General features: G+C 48.4%; 1 protein-coding gene across 1 annotated transcript; it reads right to left on the reverse strand.

Annotated features, from left to right (window-relative positions):
• Positions 1–10,298: 10,298 nt before the first annotated feature.
• SHH (sonic hedgehog signaling molecule) lies at positions 10,299–20,291 on the reverse strand. Its single transcript, XM_027749906.2, has 3 exons — positions 19,736–20,291; positions 14,616–14,877; positions 10,299–11,115 (listed from the first exon to the last, which is right to left on the reverse strand). The coding sequence occupies exons 1-3, from the start codon at positions 20,042–20,044 to the stop codon at positions 10,409–10,411; spliced, it is 1,278 nt and encodes a 425-aa protein (XP_027605707.1). The 5' UTR covers positions 20,045–20,291; the 3' UTR covers positions 10,299–10,408.
• Positions 20,292–22,286: the final 1,995 nt, after the last annotated feature.

Here is a 22,286-nt window from a genome sequence, read left to right on the forward strand (position 1 = left end):
AAAAAAGGTAGAGTTTGAGAAAATATTCTATACTTGAATTGTAGGAATGGTTATTGTAACGGTCATAAATTGCTATAATTTTGCTTTAATCAGATATTGATTGCATTTGTACCATGGCACCATCTGAGTTCTGTGAGGGCGGCTGCCGAGCTGCACAGTTAACAGGAAATCACTAGAGGTCACTTTGATTCCACCTAACACAACAAATCCTAAAAGGTCTGGGGGTTTGTTTCTGCCCTTTTTTTTCTTTTTTTTTCGTGAGACACTTCTTAAAAGCAAACTCATTTTGCACATGTGTACAGGACTTGTATGTAGAAGCTCCTCGGGCTGAATTTTATCCTGGTGTAAAGAGTGAAACTCTGAATAAGTTTATGAAGCTGTGTCTATATTCATCAAGAGGAAATCTGGCCTTGAGTTTCCTTTTTAATATGAAACATCTTCCACTGGATTTGATATTCCTGATAACAGATGTCATTATTTAACTCTCAATAAATAGTTCTGTCCTGTCAAGGTCCCTTTGAACAGGAAACGAATAGCTTCGATGTATAAATCTGCAAGAAGATATTCTAGTTTTGCTCATTATTCAGTTATAAAGGAGAAATAACATTTAGGTGTGTTTCATTCCTAGCTTTAGTTGATAACCAAAGTACAGACATTTCCTTGCTAATAAAAAAAAAAACCTGAAAGGGAACACCTTGTGATCAGGCAAAACACTTTCTTGATGCAGAGAGCAACTCCAAGAGGACTCCAAACATGACCTTTTATTACATTTGTAAAGTGACAATTTGCTTCCTTGGGAACCTGTAGCATGAAATCTGACTTTAATTTTGGAAATCTGGGCTCACTTGGGCTCTACCCTGCCAGCTCTTCTTGTCATGAGGTCACAAATACCTGAGTTCCAGGTGAGGAACGCGCAGCACAGCTCTCTCTGGAGTGGCATCAGTGCAGTCCAGATGCCTTGGTGTTCAGTCCCTGACAGGGCAGGGGCTGCACAGAGACATCTCCCCTGCCCTGATGAATGGCAGCATCCTGCCCATTGCTGAGTGCAGTTGGTTTAATCCTGTTTTGGGAAAAGCAAAACCCCCTTACGTGTCCGGGATCTTGGTGGTGCTTTGATCCTTCTTGCTGTACATACACCAGGTTTTGCTGCAAACTGGTGCAGCGTCTGCCAGTGCCCACCAGTGAGGTCCCACAGAGCTACGGCTTTTCTTCTGCATCTGATATTGTTCAACACTTGCTGGAAGGCACCAGGACACCTGATGTATCTGCATGACCCCGTGCACTGGTGGGTACCAGCTGCACCCCTCCTGCAGTGGCACCACCAGCTCAGTGCCAAGCTGCTCAGCACTGACAAAAGCAGGACACCAGAGCTGAATTGAAATTAAAATGTTTCAGAAAAGCTTGTCCCATGTCCTGTGCTCAGTGCAGGGGATGCTGTACTTGTGCTTGGGAGCCAAGGAGCCAAGCCTCCCCCAGAGGTACAAAACAGCCCTGAGTGTCACAGCCTTGGTTGCACAGACCAGGGCAGTCACTTCCCATAAATGAGCTCTTTCACATCCACACGCCACTGAATAAAGGCCTGAGTGACTCCCCAGTGCCTCCATGAGTAACTCAGGAGCAGTGGGTGGGAGAGCTGTAGGCTGTTCTTCTGTGTCTGATGCCCAGGACAGCTCCTGGCATCAGCACTGAGTCACTCAGGCTGAGCACCAGAGCATAGACCCAGCTGTGTCATGCCCACACCCAGGTGCTGGTGACTTCTTCTGTCCTTTCCACGACTTGCCTAAAACCTGGGCTTTGGAAGGTGGGATGTCCCCAAGATTCCAAAAAGTCCCAGGCAAGAAGTCCATGCTGGGTGGCTCTCAGGGCAATCCTCCATCCATGCCCTCTCTCCTGGGGGAGTAGACAGTCTTGATGTCCTGCCTCACTCCTAGAAACACATCACTTCTTTCCTTTGACAGTACACAGATTAAGGGAAATTTCTTTCCAGGGGCAGCTCTCCACAGGCTCCATGGTGCTCCCTCAGCCCTCCACAGCTTTTTATCCCCCCAGCACTGTGTGTCCCACTCCAGATCACATTAAGCAACGTGATGAGCACCTCTCCCGTGAGCATCTATCTTCTCCTTTCCTTTCCCCGGGGGAAAATGGAGTGGGAATAGTTTTAATTAACTACACTGTACGTGCACAGTGTTTATACCAACACAGGCAAGGCTGAACAAGTGTGCCTTGCTCTTGGAAAGAGAGGCACTGAGGTTTGTGGCCTCTCTGAAGTCCTGAGCTAATCCTGCAGTGGAGAACCATCTCCAGAGAAAGCTCTGGCCTTGGACTGCACTGGGCTTACCCCAGTATGGATGCAGAGAGGAGAGTGAACATGTCTAGGCCCAGGGCTTGGTCACTCTGCAGAGCGAAGGGAAGTCTATGTGCACCTCACACCAGGACCACTGGATGAGTCAAGGATGCCCCAAATATAATCTGGAACCTCATGGTGAGCCCCTGCGAAAAACAAAGGGCTGAAGTGACATTTTGGGCAGGATTCAGCTGTAAAGTTAGGACACCTACAGTCAGACGTATTTGCAGGTGTCTCAGTTCTCTCATTAGTCCATAGAGATCTTGTCCATCCAGTCTCCTCCAGCCAGCCAGCAGACACATACCATGGAGGTACATGGAGACACAATCAGAAGCCAAAATAGTTTCTTAGCCTTGAGCTGACTAAAGCCTTGTGGATCCTCCTCATGACTTAAGTGTGCAGTGCAGAGTTTGACCATGCAAAAGCCAGCTGTCATCTTTTTCAAGAGTATTTAAAATGGGCTTTAAAATCCCATAATAAACATATTTATTTTAGATGTAAATATGGTTGATACTGGCAGTTGTGAGAGATTTAAAAATTAAACACATTTTTTAACCAATATATAAATAAAAGGGCTTTCAAACAGTCTGACAAGCAAAGGTTCTGGGTCATCCTTTGGTTTCAGCATGTGCACACAGAGGAGATCCCTCAGTGACGAACAGGGAGTAGATGATACATCAATCACTGTGTTTCTCATCATGTAGACCCATAGACCAGAGAAAATTATCCTTTGAGATGTTTTTCTTCAACTCTCTGATGAAGGCAGGGAGACAAAAGCTACTTGCTCAAAATCAGAAGAAACCCCATCAAAGGGGCAAGAATCAAAACTGGTTCACTCAAAGCCTAGCATCCTTCTGGCAACTTGTTTGTCTGTAATGAGGGATTTTTTTCACTGTTTTCTCCATCCTACAGCTATTTATAGTTTCACTTCACAACCAGCGGTTAATATTTTCAAAGTAAACAAGCATGTGGTCTCCCACACAGAAGATGTGACCGATTCTCCTGTGCTGCCTAAGAGGTGTTGCCTATGATATTCAGTATCTTTCTGCAAGGATCAGCGGGAAGCCATTGGCAGAAGGGAGAGGGCAGGAAGGAACCTTGAGAAGAAGGTTTTGCTGAGGCTACCACACTCTGCAAGGCTGTGAGTGAGTTTGCAAGGCATCTTCTCCTGAAGATGCACCATGATGGAATTTCATGCGTTTATTTATTTTTCTACTAAATCTAACCCTCCCTGATCCTTATTCCTGAATACGTGGGTTAAACCTTATTGCTCTCTAGATCAAAGACTGGTATTTCGTGCCTTCTCCTGCACTGTTGTGCAGTGACAAAGTTCCTGGTGACTTAAGTGGGAGCGAGGCTGTGTCCTGGGAGACAAAACTTAATTGAGTGTAATACCACAGGGCACATAAAGTAGGACAACACAGCCTGACCTCATTTTGCCCATACATAACCCTACTGACATCAGTGGGAGCTGCACATATGCAGTCAGGAGATGACATTTGCCCACTCTTGGCTTCTCTAGGAAATTCTTACTTGCCCGATAAATTCTATTATTTAATGGCACAATATGAGAGCGATGGACACACCAGGTAAAGCTGAGCAAACACAGCTGACCTCCCCTGCCTGTTTGAAGTTGTGGAAAGACTTCAGTTGCCGCTGGTGGGTGTTGGATTGAGCCCACAGTACACAGTGATTTCCTCATAATTTTTTCCCCGTGAACGCAACCGGGTTGGTTTGTTGTTATTTGTGGGGTCACACATTCATTATTTGCAAATATTTGAATGGCAGCTGGACTTTCTGATGCCTGTGAACCCCACAGCTTCCACTGGTGATAGCACAAAATGGTTATTCATACAAATACTGTGCCAGAACAGACTTGTTTGATACTGTACATTTATTATGCTCCTATTTCTAGAAAAACTTGCTGAGTAGAAAGGGCATCATTTGGCAAAGCCAACAAAGCTTACACCAAACCGATGACTATTCCAAGAGAATTGTTCATGAGCAATCCTGAGACTAATATTTATTAGCATTCATCACAGTCTAATTAAAACCACTGCTTACTGCTGTGGAAAACAGGACAGGGCTGACTTAGAGAGAAAGGTGAGCTGGGTGAGTGAGGTTTCAGCTCTCTGCTCAGTGAGAGCTGCAGGAGCAGAAGCAGAGCTCAGCAGAACTCCGAATGCCCCAGATTTTGAGCCTGGGATTTCTTAAAACTAATTTTGTTTTAACTCTTTGGTCTCCTTCCTCTCAGAATGAATACAAAGATAATATAAAGGAAGATTCTTGATAGATGGGGCGCACTGCTGTTATATTGAGGCAAACTGTTAGCTTATTTAACAATACCAGTTACTCAGAGGGTTGGAGCCCCTCTACACTTGCAGACATGTGAGACCTGATTGAGGATCTCCTCCAGCAGCTTGATCTAAGCAGTCCCCATATGGAGTGGAATTAGACCCGGGACCACCAGAGGTTGCTTACAGCCTAAACTGTTCAAAAAAGAAGCCCATGAAACACTTTAGTTCTCCAAATTAGCCAAAGCCTGAGCTGTATCCTGCCTGTAAATAAGCTTCCTCCACCCAGAGAAACCCTACAACAGGTCTGTGACATAGTGCCTGTCTGCTGTGATACCGAAAGGATTTTGCTCTAATTGCATACAGATGTATCATCCATTCCCTTGCACAGAACTCCATCAAAAGACGCAAAACTTGGAATGCTGTAGCATTCCCAAGTATATTTTCCCTCTGAGCACATCCTCTTTGCAAGGATACATCCTGGTGTCCCAGAGAGCTGGTCCAGGCAAGCCTTGCCCCAGTGGTGGGGTGAGGAAGGGGTCCCTGTGCTGTTCCTGGAGCTGAGCAAACTGGGCAGAGCTGCATGAAACACATGCTATCCTCACAGGATTCCTGCTCCTCTGACCATGCCCAAGCCCTCCTGCCCCTGGGCAGAAGCCAGATGTGAGTTTGGTGGCCAAGGGACACTCCTTGGTCACGCCACACAGAGCATCCCTTGTCACCTCTCCTCTCCGGTAATATGAATGGACATTTTGTTTACACCAAACTGAGCAAATCTAATATTTATTTCGCATTTAGGTCACAGGACATCAAAACAAATACTTTTACCCCAAACAGACTTCTTGGCCTTGTGGTTTCACTCCTGATTTGCAGAAGTATTTGTGCTAAGAGCTGGCTTGCTCTCACTTAAAAATGAAAAGGAAAAGAAGTTATTTAGGGTCCTGCACTCTGCTTTAAGGTAGCAGCACAACTCCCTCTGCACCCAGATCAGCTCTGGATGCCACTCTTGATTTTACTGGAACCAGGACAAGATCATTAAACTCATATTTCCTGGATTTGCTAGCTTCTTTTCAGCCCTGAAAACCAAAATTATTTAAATGCGTAAGCCTAAACACCCCAAATGCAAAGTATTAAAAATTATATTTAACAATCTTGGCACAAACAGTGGCTGCGAGGCTTATACTGCTCCCATCAAATCTGAGACAATCCCATTGCTTGTAAAGACGCATTTTTTAAAGATGATTTTTTCCCTTCCAGCCTGTTCAGTCCAAGGATCACATTAACTCTGTTCCTTTGAAAGCTCCAAAGTGTTCAGTACACGGAAAACTGACCTTTTTTTCAGTTAAGTTTGCATTGGTTTTAAGGCAGAAACTGCTGAAGAAAGAATTTCAAAAGCTTAAGAAAGCTAGTGGTCCCTTATGGCTTGCAGTAATGAGTAAAATAAAATGCTCCTACTGGTCTCCTTCCCCCTGTAATTGAAATAGATGCTGTACTGGGGCTGCAAAACTGCTGCCCAATTATCGCCCAACCGGGTGGATTTACATCACCTGCTCAGCCTTGGTGTGGTGTGAAATGCTTGGGAGGGCCAGTATAAACATATTTATAGCCTGGTAGGGTATGCTGAGCTCTTAATATAAGGATAATAATGTTATATATGTATACAAATGTGTGCATATATATATATAAAGATACAGACAAGCAAACTTTCACATGTGAGAGCACAAAGAGCTGCTGCCTGTGGCACGGAACAGCTCCCTGCCTGTGAAAGACCTGGTTTACCCCAGTGCTTGTGCTTGGATTTTAATTGCACTGTGGATGTGATCCTCTTTTGCTGGTGCATCCAATCTGCCCCTTGGTGTGTTTACCTGGTGTCTGAGCACCGGAGCATTCCTTGACAGACCAGACAGGTAAACACCAACCTGTCCCTATATCATTAGGGTCACTTCTCACGTTGGCTTGGGTGGGGGAGGCAGTTTGTGCCCCACAAACCCCTTTCAAATGAGCTGGCTTTGCAGAGCCAAGCAGTATTTCACAGGTAAACTACAGACTGTCTACGTGGCTCTAGGTAGGAGAAGAGGGAGGTTGTGACCATCATGTGAAGCGACACAGACAATTCCTCACATGTTTGAAGAGTCCCATGCCAAATCCCCCCTCCCTGTCTCAATGTCATCAGGGTAAAATCACAGAGCTGAGAGTGTGCAGTAGGAATGCTGTCACATATCAGACATTTCAGGAAGTCTCTGTAATTTCTTTAATTATTCAGACAACAGAGCACAAGGATAATAGCTTCAAGTACATTCTTATACATTATTTTAACAGTAATAGATATGTATTTAGTCATAAACTACTCTGTAGCCACCACTATGTGTACATTTTATACAAACTATTGCCATACTCAGACCCTGAAAATGGACAGTGACATCTCCTAGACGTTTTGCACAACGTTTTGACAGTACATCCTTCATACGAGAGCTGTAGCTACAGTTTGGGTTGGCCCATCTAAGGAAGCACTTCTCACGCACACCATGGAGGGGTGATCCAGATGAGAGGCGCCGGAGGAAGAGATGGAATACGCAGATGGTGAGAGGAAGGCAGAAAGGCTCTTGGAATATGTGCAGTGGAGAGCATGGCACAGCACTTCTCTGCTTGACCAAACAGGTTGATCCTAGTATAAGACAGCATCTTAGCTTCTCTCCCACCACAAAGCTCTGAGCTCATCTTGGCCTTTTGGTGAAGATTAAATGAAGCAATGTCTGATATGATCCCTACCAGACACATACCCTACACTGACACAAGCATGGGTTCTGTTCTGATGGCTCATTCACATCTCAGTTACAACTTAGACTGAAGCCCCCAAGCCAATGGCTTTAAGTTTGATCGCTGACATCCCTAAACACCTCCACTGCGCGACCTCTGGAGAAGGCACATTCCAACGCGGTCATTTTTCCGAGTGTAAAGGCCTTAAAAAATGTCATCTGCCACTCAGAGACAGGGACAAGAGAGCTCAGATGCCCAGGCACTGCCATACATGCAAAGACCCGGCTCTTAGAGCAGGGACTCATTTGTTCCACAATCACATTCTCACATGCCCCAAACCAGCCGCATTGTCAGCCCTCAACGCACCAGCAGACCCCAAAGACATGGAGGTGGGAGAGTCCGAGCTGGGGTGGGCAGCAGGTCCCCAGCACCCACCAGGCAGTCCACAGTCCCCCACGATGCCCCACATCAGGAGGGCATTAGGGTGGCTTGGTTCCTGTCCTGGTGCTGCAGCACGCTGGTGGTCACACCGAAGTCTCATCACCCCAGCCATGTCCGAGCTGTGGAGGTTGGAAGTGGTCCTGGACTAGAGGTTGACGGGAAGGAGAGACCACATCCATCTGTTAGGGCTTGACACAGCAGTGCTCGTGCACGGGGCTCAGCCACCAGCTCCTGACAGCACTCCAGAAGCTCCTAGGATTTCAGCATGGAAGAGCATGGTCTACACCCTCTGGAGATGGTCACAGGTAGGGACATTCCGGGAGGCCCTGGAGCTGCTGTACATCCCAACAGGGAAGATGGTTGTGTCTCTAGAGCAAAAGGCTGCCCGATGGATGAACATCCTAGACCGGTGAATAATTGAAACCAAAGGAAAGGTGAGAAGACATTCAAGGAAAGCTCCCTTCCAGCACGATCCTGTTGCAGACGCTCACACACATGCACACACAGTGTTTTGCAAAATTTTTAAAGGGTTCCTGGAAACCCCCCCATGGAGGAGCACGTGGTGCAGCAGAACCTCACTGATCAGCACCTGCAAGGATGATCCCCTCAGCGGGGGTTGGGGCTGGGACCAGGCAGGGGATGCAGTGCTGGCCACACCACTCAACTCCTAAAACACATCTCCAGTGCGTTCACACATCGGTGGCTTGGGACAGACTCCTGTGTTACGGCTAAGGAATGTCTCTCAGAATAAATGAACAAATCTTTATCCTTTCTTTGTTTTGCGAAAATGGTGTTTTGCTCTGCTCTCGGCGGCCCCAAGCCCTGTGTTGTTACTCAAAGTGGCCAGTGAAATCTGGTGGCCGTCTCCTTCTTCCAGCGTCTGCCACATGAATCCCTGCTAACTCACCAAAGTCAGTGTCTCTCCCTCAGATTTCCATCTTCTGGCACCCAAATTAAAGCCAATTAAAATCCCGGTGCGGCCACAAGATGAAGGCAGTTGCCTGCTTTTACATTTGCACACTTCAAAGGGAAAACTTGATTTAATATCCTCAGAAATCAATTTTAAGAGCTGTCTGCAGTGTCCAGACCAGGCCAGGAAGCGGACACGGAGCCGGGGCTGGAGCTGGAAGAGGGGAGCATTGCCTGAGTGCGGATGGGGAGCCAGGGCTCCGGCAAAGGGAAACCGCGTCTCCCGGTCGCTCGTGCAAATAAGTGAGGTTCTACTGTCACTACAAGAGATTCCAGGTTATGCTCAAATGTGATGGATTCTGTTCGATAATTAAAGTACCAAAATTAAATGTCATAAGTAACATATCTAAATATAATAACGGGCACTCCTTTAGGCATCACGTTTCCTAAACCAATAAGCAAAAAGGAAAAAAAAAAAAAGATGGGATGCACCAGGAACTCTTAGTTATTATATACTAACCAGACTGTGCATGGCACATTTTATTTCTATAAAACTATTAAAACTATTACAAAATATTCAAAAATACATTTTAGTAAATTTACAGCAGTTATTTCTCAATTTATTAATGCAAAACATCCTTTTCTCCCCTCTGTACAAACTACCATCTCCATCGTCACAGAATTGCCGCCATGTGCGTTTTTTAAAAAATATTATTTTCTAATAAACTTTTTTTTGAAGTTAAAAATAACAAAGTTTCTTACGGTTTTTGCAAATAAAAAGTTTGTGTAACAGTCTTGACTTCCATGGACGTGGCCGAATGGTGTTTTTACAAAGCAAAACATGGAAAACAATACAGGAAATGGTGTTACATTTGAAACTATTTAAATTAAAATAATATATTCTCATATTTTACACTATTTCAAAAAACGAAATGTGATTCAGTTAAGTATTGATCTCTCAAAAAAATCTAATTTACAATTCTGTGTATAAAAATATAATTTACGGACCCCCATGAAGTTTGTCTTTTTTGTGTGTGTCTGTTTGTTTGCTTGTTTTTTAGACTTGCTGAAACGACGGAGCAATGTAATGGAGAGATGGGAAAGTACAGAATTTTGCTTTCTGAAAGTCAGGACACACGTGACATGTAGAAAAATAGACTCTGCGCAGTTTTGCTTGGCCTCACAAAATAATTTTTTCCCGTGTGAGTACAGTTCACATGATAATAAATTATCAAAGAAACTATTTAAGGCTCTTGAAGGTCCGGTTCATATCATTTAAAACATCTATTCAAAATACCAAAGAAATAAATATCCAGGAGAGGAGGAAAAAAAAAAAAACAACAACCAACAAACAAAACAAAAGAACAAATAAAAATATATATATATTTATAAACTAAACAGAACAGAACTTCCCGGGGTCTTTGCTTCCCTTAAAGTCTACTTTGGACTGTCCTACTTAATTATTATTATTTTATTATTATTATTATTTTTAAGTCTTAATCCGTGCTCTCTTTTAAAAATAGGGGTTTTTTTCTTTTTTTTTTTCTTTTGGGTTTTTAGTCTCCTTTCTCTCTCTCTCTGTCTCTGTCTCTCTCTCTCTCCCTCTGTGTCTCTGTCTCTCCCTCGGAGGCCGGCAGGTGGCCCGGGGCGGCGCGGGATGCTCTCAGCTGGACGACACCACCATGCCCAGCGGGTGCAGAGAGTCACTATCCAGCACCCAGCTGCCGATGCGGTAGAGGAGCCGAGAGTACCAGTGGATGCCGGGGGCCGTGGGGTCACCCATCGGGGACCCCCCTCCGGAGGGGCAGAGGGTGGCCAGCATCCCCTGGAGCAGGCGGAAGGGGGCGAAGGCCCAGTGTGCCCAGCTGTGCTCCTCCACGACGGCGTAGCAGGAGGCCAGCACGCGGTTGATGAGGATGGTGCCCTGGGCGGTGAGCGGGGCGTAGGCCCCCGACGCCTCCTCCCGCAGCGACACGCTGTGCACGGCCGCGGGCAGGAGCTGCCGCCCGCCCTCGCCCAGCACGAAGACCCGCTGGCCCGGCCGCACGCGGCTGGCGAAGAGCGCCCGGCTGCTGGGGGTCCCCGCCTGCGACTGGTTGTGTTGGGGGGCCACGAAGAGGAGGTGGGCGGCCGTCAGCAGCAGCCGGGCTCGGGGCTGCCGTGTCTCGATGACGTAGAAGAGCTTGTGGGAGCCATCCTCCCGGTCGAGGAAGGTGAGGAAGTCGCTGTAGAGCAGGCGGCCTTCAGTGTCGGCCACCAGCACCCTGTCTCCGGGTCTCAGGTCCTTCACCAGCTTGGTACCGCCTTGCTCCAGGTGCACCGTGGCCGAGCCAGGGAAGCAGCCCCCAGATTTGGCTGCCACCGAGTTTTCTGTGCAAGGAGAGAGGCACAGCAGGGTTAGAGGAGGCAGAAACTCAGCTGGAGCATGGGTGTATGAGGGGACACGCCGCTTCCCCAGCCACCCTGACCCACCCAAGAAGAATAGGTGCAGAACACAGCCAGACTTCTCTCTGAAATTCCTCCATCCTCATCTATGAACATGCCCCATTTGCTCTCAGCGGGTCAAGTGAGAATCCCCTTCCTGACAGATTTGAGCCAGTGCATTTCCCTCTGGGTTAGGAGTTAGTTTCTTCATTAAGGAAATGGGCCAAAATATTTCCAGCAAGAAAACTCTTCCAGAACAAATTTCTTCTGGAAGAACTTCCCGTTTGGCTACGATTTACCCTACACTGACATCTGATGCCAGATAACTCGCAACCTTTCAAAGCCGAGTGCTTCTGCTGGCTTAAGGTTTCTCCTCTAAGCAAGTGTCTGTGCTTGCAGTGATCAGGGTCCCCACTGAGCTCTTACTCAAGGAGGTCATCTAGGGAGAAGACAGCAGGGAGCAGGAGGAAACTTTGCTCCAAGGTGCACATGAATTTGCCCCACTGAAAAGCAACAGTCAGAGTTTCACGAGTCCTCCTCCATCACCCTGTACATGCCCCCGTGTTGTCTCCAGCCCTCTCTGCTCTCCTACTTGGCATGGTGGCTACTGGTGCACATGTTACTGTCATACCACCCCTGCTCGGCAGCTCCTGCACTCTGGTTCACTCCTCTTTCCAAAAAAAAAGCCTCTCCCACCCCAGTAGAAGAAGGATGCTGTTCCCTGTCCCAGAACTTGGGGTCCCCAAGCAGCTCCACATCTGTGCCAGGCTCAAGCTCCTTCACCTCCTCCAGCTCTTGGGAGTTACTCAGAGTTTAGATATTATATGCTGTCATGAACTGTAGCCGTTTTCCAGTGCTACTGAAAGGAACAATCTCAGATTTAAAGAAAGCAGAAGTAGCAATGAAACTCTTAAGTCTGTCTTGCAAATCCCTTTCTGGAAGCTCAGCCACCGGTGGGGTGGTGGGAGAGAAACTCTGCCATGTTCCAGGCTGGTTTCTATCTTAACAGAGGGACTCTGCAGTGCCCCTAAAAGCTCTGGTTTTTTAAAGATGGGGTAGTAGCCCATGCTATGCCATGGTAGCAAGTGTGTTTGCTACAACTGTTGACATTCACCATCCCTCCCTCGCCTTTCCCTGGTTTCTCCCAGTTAATCCCTATACCAGTTAAGAGACCTGGTGATTTATCTCCTGAAGGTGGACAGGTTTTATATTTTACCTCCGCGGTTCTTACTGAAACTTATGATTTAAATAAATCCTTGGAGTGTCTCCTAATGACTTTCTCGGGAAGGACAGGAAGGGTGAAAATTAGACCGTTATTGATTTGCTAATGACTTTATCACTTCTCCTTCAGAAATGAAGCAGTTAGGTCTCCAAGGCCTCCCTCTTCAGGGGGGACATGGCAACAAACAAGCTATGTGCTTTATGTAGAGGCCTCTGCTAGCAAACTACACCTTCCTACAAGCCGACAGTAAAGGTCTGGCTAGAGCTTTGTTTGCATATTCAGGGACTTGATGAATAGATCTAGTAGTGTAGCAGCTCTACAAACACACCAGTGAATTGGCAGAGGTGTGAAAATCTGCTTCTTTGAGCAGTGCTTGTTTGGGTTCTCTAATTAAAATCCAATAAAGGATCAGCATTGTCATTCTGATTCATGTAATAAATGCAGACACTCTTGGAAGAGAGGACACTTCCATTTTTTTCCCAGCTTCTTCCCCCCCTTTTCTCCCCCTCCCTATTTGTTCAGGTGCAGAAACCCTATGTGCCAATTCACACACATACTCTCCAAAAAACCCAGGACCTTCCAAGCACTATTTGCACAGCAGAGCCACTTTTCCAAGGCACTCAAGATCTGTATTTGAATTTTAAATGTAGAAGCTTGCTCTAAATACTTGCTGTAGCGTATTATCAATGTCCCTTTTACCACCCCTGCCTCTCCCTCCTCTGTTCTGGTGACAATAATTCAGGCCTTGGGGGAACTCTTCTTTGCATTCCAGTCTCGGGGATCATACTTTTTGCAAACAGAGATCTAGATAAAGAATCTTCCTGCCTGGCATTATGGGGTTTAATCTTCTCATGAGATGCTCTGTCATGAAATGAGGTTTGGACAGTTTAAGATCAGGGTGAGAGGATGGAATTCAAGCCTGCTTCCTTCAGCCTGCCTCGTACAGTCACACGACCCTGCGTGACACCCTCTAAATATTGCCCCCAAGTCCGTGTGGGCCGAATCTCAATGAGCAGCTTGGGGTTACTCCTCTCCTATGAAATGCCCACGGGGGTGGATTAGGGGATGTGCTTGGGCTAAGGTCACCACACACCACAATCAGACACCTTGTGCTGTAAAGCCCATCTTGGCTGTTGAAAGGGATGTTTCACATCTCCACACAGCTGACAGTTCTGCAGGGCCTCCTTCTGGCTAGAGAGGACCCAGGAGCTGAACAAAAGCAGTAGCAGGCTCTCAGGACAAAGTCTCCACGGGCTGGGAGAAGTGCTACCTCGGCTCAGCCCCTGGGTAGCTTCGGGCTGGAGTGGGGAAATGAACCTGTCCTGCAGATGAACAGACTGGTTTCCCTGCCCTGGGGCTGCTGGGTTCGAAACAAACGGCTGTATTTAAAGAAAGTCCATTATTTTCTTTTGCAACCAAGTGTTTCTTGACACATCCAGCAGGCTGCTGGGCTAGAGGATGCTCTTGAAAAGCGCTTTAGATGCCATCCAAAGGCATCTAAATGGGTGGAGGGAGACGGGAGGGCAGGGGGCTGGCACTTGCCAACCGATTTGCTCCCCAAAAAAGTGTCAAGTGTCAGGAAAAGGAACTCTGCTAGTCGAGGATTTCTTGCGAGCTGTTCCCTGGTTGAGACAGCGTGTGGCGTTGTAAGCACAGGGGAGGGGAGGGAAAAAAATTATGTGTATGGGTATCCCTATCTGGGAATTTCCTAGCGGCTACCGATGAAGGAGGCTGGGGACCACGTTACTTATTTATTTTCCTGGCCGGCTCCCACTCGGAGATTAGCGCTCGCGAGTAAGGCGTGCAGCCAGCGGGGCGGCTGGAGACTGCCACGAGTGTTTGTGTTGAACATGCTCTTTGGATGGGGAAAGCATCAGATCCCACGGGGGGAGGAGAAGGGTGTGTGGCTGCGGCGCAGCGCTCGTGGGAAGGCTGGGAAGAAACATCACCCAAATAAAAATTCTGTGCAAAAGTGCTGCAGCTGGCTGGGCTTTTTTTTTTCTTTCCGCCCTCACTCGTTCCTTACTCCCACCCCTGCGCCGGTGGGGCTCCGCTCCCATCCCCGCGGGAGCCCCGGCAGGGAGAGCCGGGTGATGGGGACACTTCGGGGGACAGGAGGAGGGAACCCGGGCGACATCAGGGCAGAGAAGGCTCTGGGGGGCTGAGTCGTGGCCCGCGGGTGTCTCCCCGTCCCGACCTGTCCCTGGCAAGTTGCCTGCCCTACCTGCTTTGACGGAGCAGTGGATGTGTGCCTTGGACTCGTAGTAGACCCAGTCGAAGCCGGCCTCGACGGCCAGGCGGGCCAGCATGCCGTACTTGCTGCGGTCCCGATCCGAGGTGGTGATGTCCACGGCGCGGCCCTCGTAGTGCAAGGACTCCTCGGAGTGGTGGCCGTCCTCATCCCATCCTTCGGTAACCCGCAGCTTTACGCCGGGCCACTGGTTCATCACCGAGATCGCCAGGGCGTTCAGTTTGTCCTTGCAGCGCTGCGGGATACGGATAGACAGGGAAAGGTCATTATGGGGATGCTGCAGCCGGGGGCAGACCCCCACTTCGTTATCTACACCCCCTTGGGCCGCATCCTGCCCTCCCTCCCCAGCCAAATAGGCGGCAGCCCTCCTCCCTTCCCCCCAAAACGCGCGGCAGAATGGGCTCAGCCAGAGCTGAGCATCTTCTCCCCCGTTGCCAGGGAGGGATGGGGAAGCAGGTGAGGAGGAGAGTGAAACATGGGGACACGGGAGGAAGAGGGGATGAAACACCACGAAAACCCACAGGGACGGAGCAGTCCCCTCCCCTGGCACCTGCTGAGGGGACAGGGGAAACCCCCCCGGCCGCACCACCGGCGCTGGGGTGCGAGTGTGGTGGTTCAAAGCCACCTGCACGGAGCAAATTCCTGCCGCTAAGTGCCCTGTCCCTTCCCGAGAGCAAAGTTTCTGCCGAGAACAAACACTCGCCATATATCTCGGAGTCACGGATTCCCCCCGGAATGTCTCTCCGGGTCTTTTCAGCTTAATTCTGTGTTGAAAAGGGTATCAATACATGTTAACAGCCTTTATGTGCTGGAGGGAGGGGTGTTTTGTTTTTTTTTTTCTCTCCCTTCGCCCATCACTCATTAGAGCCCTCAAAGCTGCATGGGCTGGGAGCATTCACTCCGCTTCAAACATACATCGGCGCTCGCCTACAAAGCCGAGCAAATCCATACAATAATATAGCTCTTAGTGGGAAGATGAAAAGCAAGGGAGGGCCAAGGAGGGAAGTTAAGCGAAGCAGGGATGCTATGCAAGCTAGGAGCCTCTTTGTGTGGAGTGAAACGCTTACAACTCCGTGGAGAAGCATTGCAGGGTTTTTCATCGCCCCTCCGGAGCCACCGACCTTCCTCGGGCTGAACCGGGCCCCGCAGCACGAGGGTCCCTCAGGGACCGAGTAATGAGGGGGGCAAGATGGGGAGAGGGAGGGGAAAGGGGCCTGCAGCACTGGAAGGAGGTGAGCTGTAAATGAAGCCCTGAAAGTTTTGGGGGGATTTCTATCTTAGACAAGGGGGGGGGAGAACAGGTACAGCGTGATAGGGGAAAGGACTCTCAGCCCTCCAAAAGAGGAAATCAGCACCAAAAGCGTTGAAAAGCGCTTGACTAAAGGTACAGAGTTAGAAACGCTTTCTTCCCCATTTTTGAGAGTAAACCAAGTCGTGGACATACCCGATGTGGTTCGCTTGATGAGATGGATAAAAGCCAAGCGGGATGCAGTAAGCTGCTCTTCCCACACTTTTGCTAGCCTGACTGGGATTCTTGGCCTCCTGCAGGACCCTTCTCCCCAGTGTGCTCACAGCACACCTAATAACAGACCACAAAGTCCCCCTTCACAGCTCCCAGAAAGGCAAAGCCTCTCCATTACCCCAACGACGCTACTTTTAGGGACGTGACAAGGTTGCTCAGCAAGAAAGTTCCCTTGTGTCTATCAACAGCCATAAAAGTGATACCAGCGACACACAGGTACCCGAGAAATATAAAACACAACCGTGAGCTCACTTTGGACTCTCTGGCCTACCGTTGTATGTAGAGAGACCGGTGTTTAGGTTTCAGCACTGTTCCCGGCAGCAAAGGGCAGCGGCACAAGTTGAGTTTGATTTATTTTATTTTTTCCTTCTCTTCCTCTCACACCTGAGAGGATGGATACGCTCTTCCACTAATTTACGGGGGGAAGGGGGCGAAGGATCGAACGTTTCAGCTACTGATAAGGCGACAACACTGCGCGACACGGCGATGTCTTGCCCCGCACGGGAGGCAGCGGGAGCGGAGGGGGCGGACCGGGATGCGGGCAGCGGTGAGGGCAGCGCCGAGGGACTCTTGCCGCTCCGGCCCTGCCAGCACCAGTTCCCGGCTTCAGGGGAAATAAAGAAGAAACGGCCTCCTAAAGGACTTTCTTCCCTTTTATACTGCCTGAGCTGGATTGTCAGAGTCAAAAGCCGTGAAGCTCAGACTATTTATTAATTCATTGGGTCGTGTGCCACAAATCAAGCCCAATTCTGTTCAGCCACCGTGAAGCTCAGCAGGGCTGCCTCCACTAACGCTTTGTGTGGAGGCAAAGTTGTTCAACAAGCCCTCTCCTGCCAGCTCCTAATCTCTTCACAAATGAATTGCTTGAAGGAAATACTTAACAGGTACCTGTCAGTGTAAACAACCTGGTGGGCTTCCTAAATGCCAAGTTGATCTCTAAATTCCTCACATCACGCACCGGTTGTGTGCCTGCATTACACGAGATTGTTATTTTTTTTTCATACAAATTCCAGCTTTATCATACTGACCTGGCCTCCTTATCTCTCCCCCGAATCCAGCCAATGGCTGGGGTGGGGGGGGAGGGAGGGGAGGAAGGGGGAGCCCTTAGCAAACTGCTGGTGTCACCTGCAAAGTTGAGAACCTGACTTACCTACCTCTGTTTGCGTTCGCCCCCCCCCCCCCCCCCTCCTCCTTCTGGAGTTAATATTAACTAGCGACTAATGCATTCGGCAACCACTCTGCAAGTTTAACGATTCTGTTCAGGAAAAATCTCTCCATGGTTGAAGGGTTCCCGAAGCCGGCGTTTGAAGGCTGGGATTTAACGAGAGGTTGCTGGTGGAGGGAGAGAGGGAAGGAGAGGAAAGCAAGGCAGGGAAACCGGTGGCAGGACGGCACCTCGGGTCGCCAGGGGCCCAGCCGTGCCCGGGGAGCGGTGGGCAAGGGCAACCCCTCCGCCCGCTCCCCAGCCCCGCTCCATTTCCCTCTCACTGCCTGGCCGAGGCGTGCCGGAGCCCCGCTCTCTCCCTGCTCTCTTCCCAGTCTCGCTCCCCCATCTCACAACCCTCTTTGCCGCCGGGTACCCGGTGCTGCTGCCTCCTCGTCCCCGCTGCTCTCAGCCCACCTCCCCCCCATTGTGTCTAAGGCACGGCAACAAGCACTGAAGGAGAAGGGGGGGGGGGGGGGGGTGGTGTAGAAAAAAAAAAGTATTTGTTTTCGTTTCGTTCGTCTGAGGGAAGTTGACAGAAGGTCAGGAGTTCAGCCGCTGCCAGCTAATGCAGCGGGAGCGGCCAGCCGCGTAGCCGGCGCGGCGTGCCCCGGGAGAGCCGCAGGGCCGGGGTCAGCCCCGCAGCCCGCCCCCGGCCCGCAGCCCACCGCTCCCGACCGCGCTCCCCGGCTCCCCCCGCGCCCGCCGCCCCGCTCCGCCGCGCACACGCACCGGCGCAGCCGCGCAGGGAAGGGAGGGAGGGAGGGAAGGAGAGAGGGATGCGCCGGGCCCCGGCGGGAGCCCCGTCTCCCGCGGAGCCGCCGCCGCTGCCGCCGCCGCCGGGCTGCGGAGGGAAGGGTGAAACCCGAGCCGCCGCGATCAATACGCGAGGGGAGTAAGTGGAGCTGAAAATGCGAGAGATGCGGCTCCGGAGGCAGCGGGGGCGGAGGAGCCGCGGGTGCGCGGAGGGGCGCGGGCCGCGCCCGAGCGGGGACCGGCCCCGGCCCCGCTGCGCTCCGCACCCTGCGCGGGGCGGCGGCCGAGGGCGGGCGGAGGCGCCGCCGCGCTCCGAGGTGCGGTGCGATTTAAGGTGGTCGGGAGGAGATGGTGGCGGCCGCCGGTCCCTCGCCCCGGGAGACCCGACAACGTGCGGAAAATCAGGCCGAGGAACGGGGAGAGTTTGGGAAATTCCACTCCCCACTCCCCCCCCCCCCCCCTTTACCCGCGTCCACTCCCCGCCTAGTCCTTCCAGGCGAGTCCTGCTCTAGCACTGAAGGTGGGGCTTAAATGTATTAATATTAAAAAAGCGCTGTTGACCTATATTTGGAGGAAACCCATTTCCAGTGTCTAGATTGCATGTAGTTTCTGAAACTCCGGAATTGGCAGAGCACTTGACTTCACTGAGCTCTGTTGAGCATGAATAATAATTATGAGGTGACTCTCGGAGCGGTTCTCTCTCTTTCCCTCTCCTTTCTCTATTTTTTCTTTTTTTTTTTTTTTTTTTTCATAATATGGTTCCGCAATCCGATTCCACCCGAGATCCAATATTTACCCAGTTGTAAACCTTGTGCCATCAGATTTTTTAAAACAGAAGGTGATGCAATGCCGATAAGTTGCAAGTCCCTCCCCTATGGAAGTACCAGAGCATTGGTGGCGAGCATCCTTAAAGAAATATCAATATATTTACGCTCTGATGGGCACAATTGCAAATGATGGTATTGCAATACGAGCTATATAATACTGAATCAGGAGAGGAATGGTCGATCCGGCTTCAGCTGCCTTTTGTGAGTGCACGACTGCATGCCTACTAAATTTAGAATATGCTCGCGAGAGAAATAATAATAATAATAATAATAATAATAATAATAATAATAATAATGAAGGTTAAAATGAAATGAAGAAAAAAAGGAGAGAAATTGAATAAAATATATATATATATAAATCAAGTCAGCAGGCGCAGCAACCACGGACTACGTTTGTAATAATGAGTGGGTGGCCCGGCGGTCACTATACAGTTGGGGTCCTCTGAGCTGTATGCAATTCGTTTGATCAAAGTGCATCCTTGGGGACAAATGCAAACAGCAATCTCTAACCAAGTTACAGGGAACGCCATGGCACGGTAATGACTGTAAGTACCACACAGATTCCCCCACCAAATATCTAAATAGCTCCAGCTCCAGCCCCTGCTAACTTGTCTGGATAGATGGTATTTACATTCAATGGGGGAAACTAGCCGAGTTTGGAGGGGCGGGGGGAGGAGGGGGAGAGGGAAAGGGGGGGGCTTTCAAAAATACTAAGACAGATGCGTCCTTTAGGATTGCTCAGAGAGGTTAACAAACACAAATACAGGTATCTCTGTGGCTCTACCTGAGTCATCAGTCTGTCAGCTCCCGTGTTCTCTTCATCCTTAAAAATAATGTCAGGGTTGTAATTTGGGGTTAGTTCTTTAAATCTCTCGGAGTTTCTTGTGATCTTCCCTTCATATCTTCCACTGGCCCCTAGGGTCTTCTCTGCCACATTGGGAATAAACTGCTTATAGGCTAAAGGGGTCAGCTTTTTGGGGTGCCTCCTTTTTCCAATGCCCCTGCCTGGTCCACAAGTCAGCCCAGAGGAGACTAAAAGAGCGCAGATGAAGCCCACCAAGAGAATTCTTGTCAACAGCAGCATTTCGTCCATTGAATCCAATTACTTCAAAGCTCTCTGTGCCTATCCCTGGCTGTCTCTAGAGCTCTCTCTCCTCCTATGTCCTTGTCTGCTTTCTGAATCGTATACTATCCACCGATCCCTAGCAAGACAGGTGCTGGAATGGCAGGCTTTAGGTCGCTGATAACGGAACACATCGGAGTTTGGTCGTGAGACAGCAATCGAGAGACAAAAAAAGGGTCTGATTTTAATGGTAGCAAAGCAAGACGCTTGTGAGAGGAGTCTGCCTTTAGTTCTATATTATAGCTGCCAGGGCCGAGAGCTGATTGGCCAAGGCGAGACAAGCTTGTCTTCTGATGTTTTAACCCTCAAAAAGGCAACAAATTCTTGAAAGATTTTTTTTTTTTCCTTTTACCTGAAGGGCTTGGAGCTGAGAGGGGTGGAGATCGCGCTTTCTTGGGATAACATCAATTACACGCTTTTTTTTTTCTTTTACCTTTTTTTTTTTTTTTTTTTTTTTTTTTTTTGTCAGAAACTTTCTTGGCAGAATGGTACATTTGTCAGCAAGAGGAACAGATGCCTCTGTGAAAGACGGGGAAAAAAGTAAGATTAGCAGGCTGCCTCAGTCCAAGTCAGGATTCTAAGGGCAGTTGCGGTTAAATAAAATGCCGAATTGTCGGGGAGCCGTGCAAATAGGAACGTATTGGGGAAGTATTAACGCCCGGGGGGGAATAATGCCATTTCAGAGCGCACCCACCTAAATGGCTTTGTAACAGGTTTCTTCCCCCTGAAAAGGAAGATTGCTCTCCTTCCTAAAGACATACTTTTTTAAACACACTCGCCTTTTAGCCGATAAATGACCACTTTAAAGGCAGAATCAGGTCTGATGCGAGGCGGCAGTTAGATGAAGTTAGGGTGTCTGACTTATGTATCACACAACTGCAATGAGGCACTTTTTTTTTTTTTTAATAAAACAAGGACTATCACCCAGTTTAAAATAGTGTTGTATCTTCGGAAGTGCATGAAAAGTCAACTGATTAAAAATAGATGGTCTCCTGAGCACACTGGGGCTATATTCTTTGTTTCTCTGGTCAAAGTCGGAGAGGAGCGTTTTAGACTCTTACACCTCCTTGCGGGGTGTCATTAAGTTTTTAAGAAAAGCATAGTGCTGAAAGCATCCGCAAACACAATTATCAGAGATCGATCCAAGCAAAGTGAATGGAAAGGGGATAAGTTTAATGTTAAATTAATTGTTATCTCATGCAGCGTGGCAAGTGATGTCTTTATCCCGATCTCCAAAAGCTACTAATCAGACAAAGGTGTTGAGAGACGGGCAAAATCGCAGAGATGGGGCTGATAGAGCAGGTTAGACAGAACAGCAGAGTCCCATATGAACAAACACTTCTCTGCCTGTAAAGTGCTCATTTACTTTTGCTCCTAAGAAAATACAATTTGTCCTAGGATCTAGAAACTTTCAGTAGTTTTTTTAGGGGTTGTTAAAAATTCCAGGACAGCATGCTGAAGTAATTAAAAGTTCTGTCTCTCAGAAAAACAAAACACATCCAAAAATCAACTTTATTTTAGTTGTGGGTATTCCAAAAAAAAAAGTTCTTTGGGGCTAACAATCATATGGGATTTTTCCGGTCTGTGACATCGAGCTGAGTAATCAACTTAATCCATGTGAAAATGCACTTTAAAATTAGTTTTTAAGTGGTAAGAAAGTTGTGCATCCGTAAACTGTAACAAGCAGGGCAGCATGGACTTTTCAAGGGACAAAGTGGTCTTTTTAGGTAAACTTTAGAAAAGAGCCGAAAAAAGTAATCCGAAACTCTCATACTGGCTCTAACCGGTGCTCTTCCCTCTTTTTTAGCCTAAACTTTTCTTCTGCTGTTTATGTTTCTTTGTAGAGTTTTAGTGAATCATTGATTTCTCTTTCCGAGCTTTAAATTGAGGAGTTTTGACTTGGAAATGGGTAAAAAGCTAGAAAGTCAGCAGCTTGGCTTCTAGGTTGTTATCAACCAACTTAGTTGCAGAAACAAGTTGTATAACAGCTAAATACCTGCTTCATGCTATTAAAAAACAAACTTAAGTTTTATCTCGCCGTCTGCGTGCATGCGAGAAGACAGATACAAGGAATATATAATTTATACAAAAGAGGATATGTTCTTTTGATGTGGTTGCTTAAACAGCATGACTTGATATAACAGTTGATTAAACAGCACCAAGGAATAAAAGCTATTCTTAATGGTGTGGAATACTGCAAATCTTTTATCAC

This window comes from Pipra filicauda, unplaced genomic scaffold (genome assembly GCF_003945595.2).
Source record: "Pipra filicauda isolate LSUMZ 115617 unplaced genomic scaffold, ASM394559v2 scaffold1_size10287979_pilon, whole genome shotgun sequence".
Lineage (NCBI taxonomy): Eukaryota > Metazoa > Chordata > Aves > Passeriformes > Pipridae > Pipra > Pipra filicauda.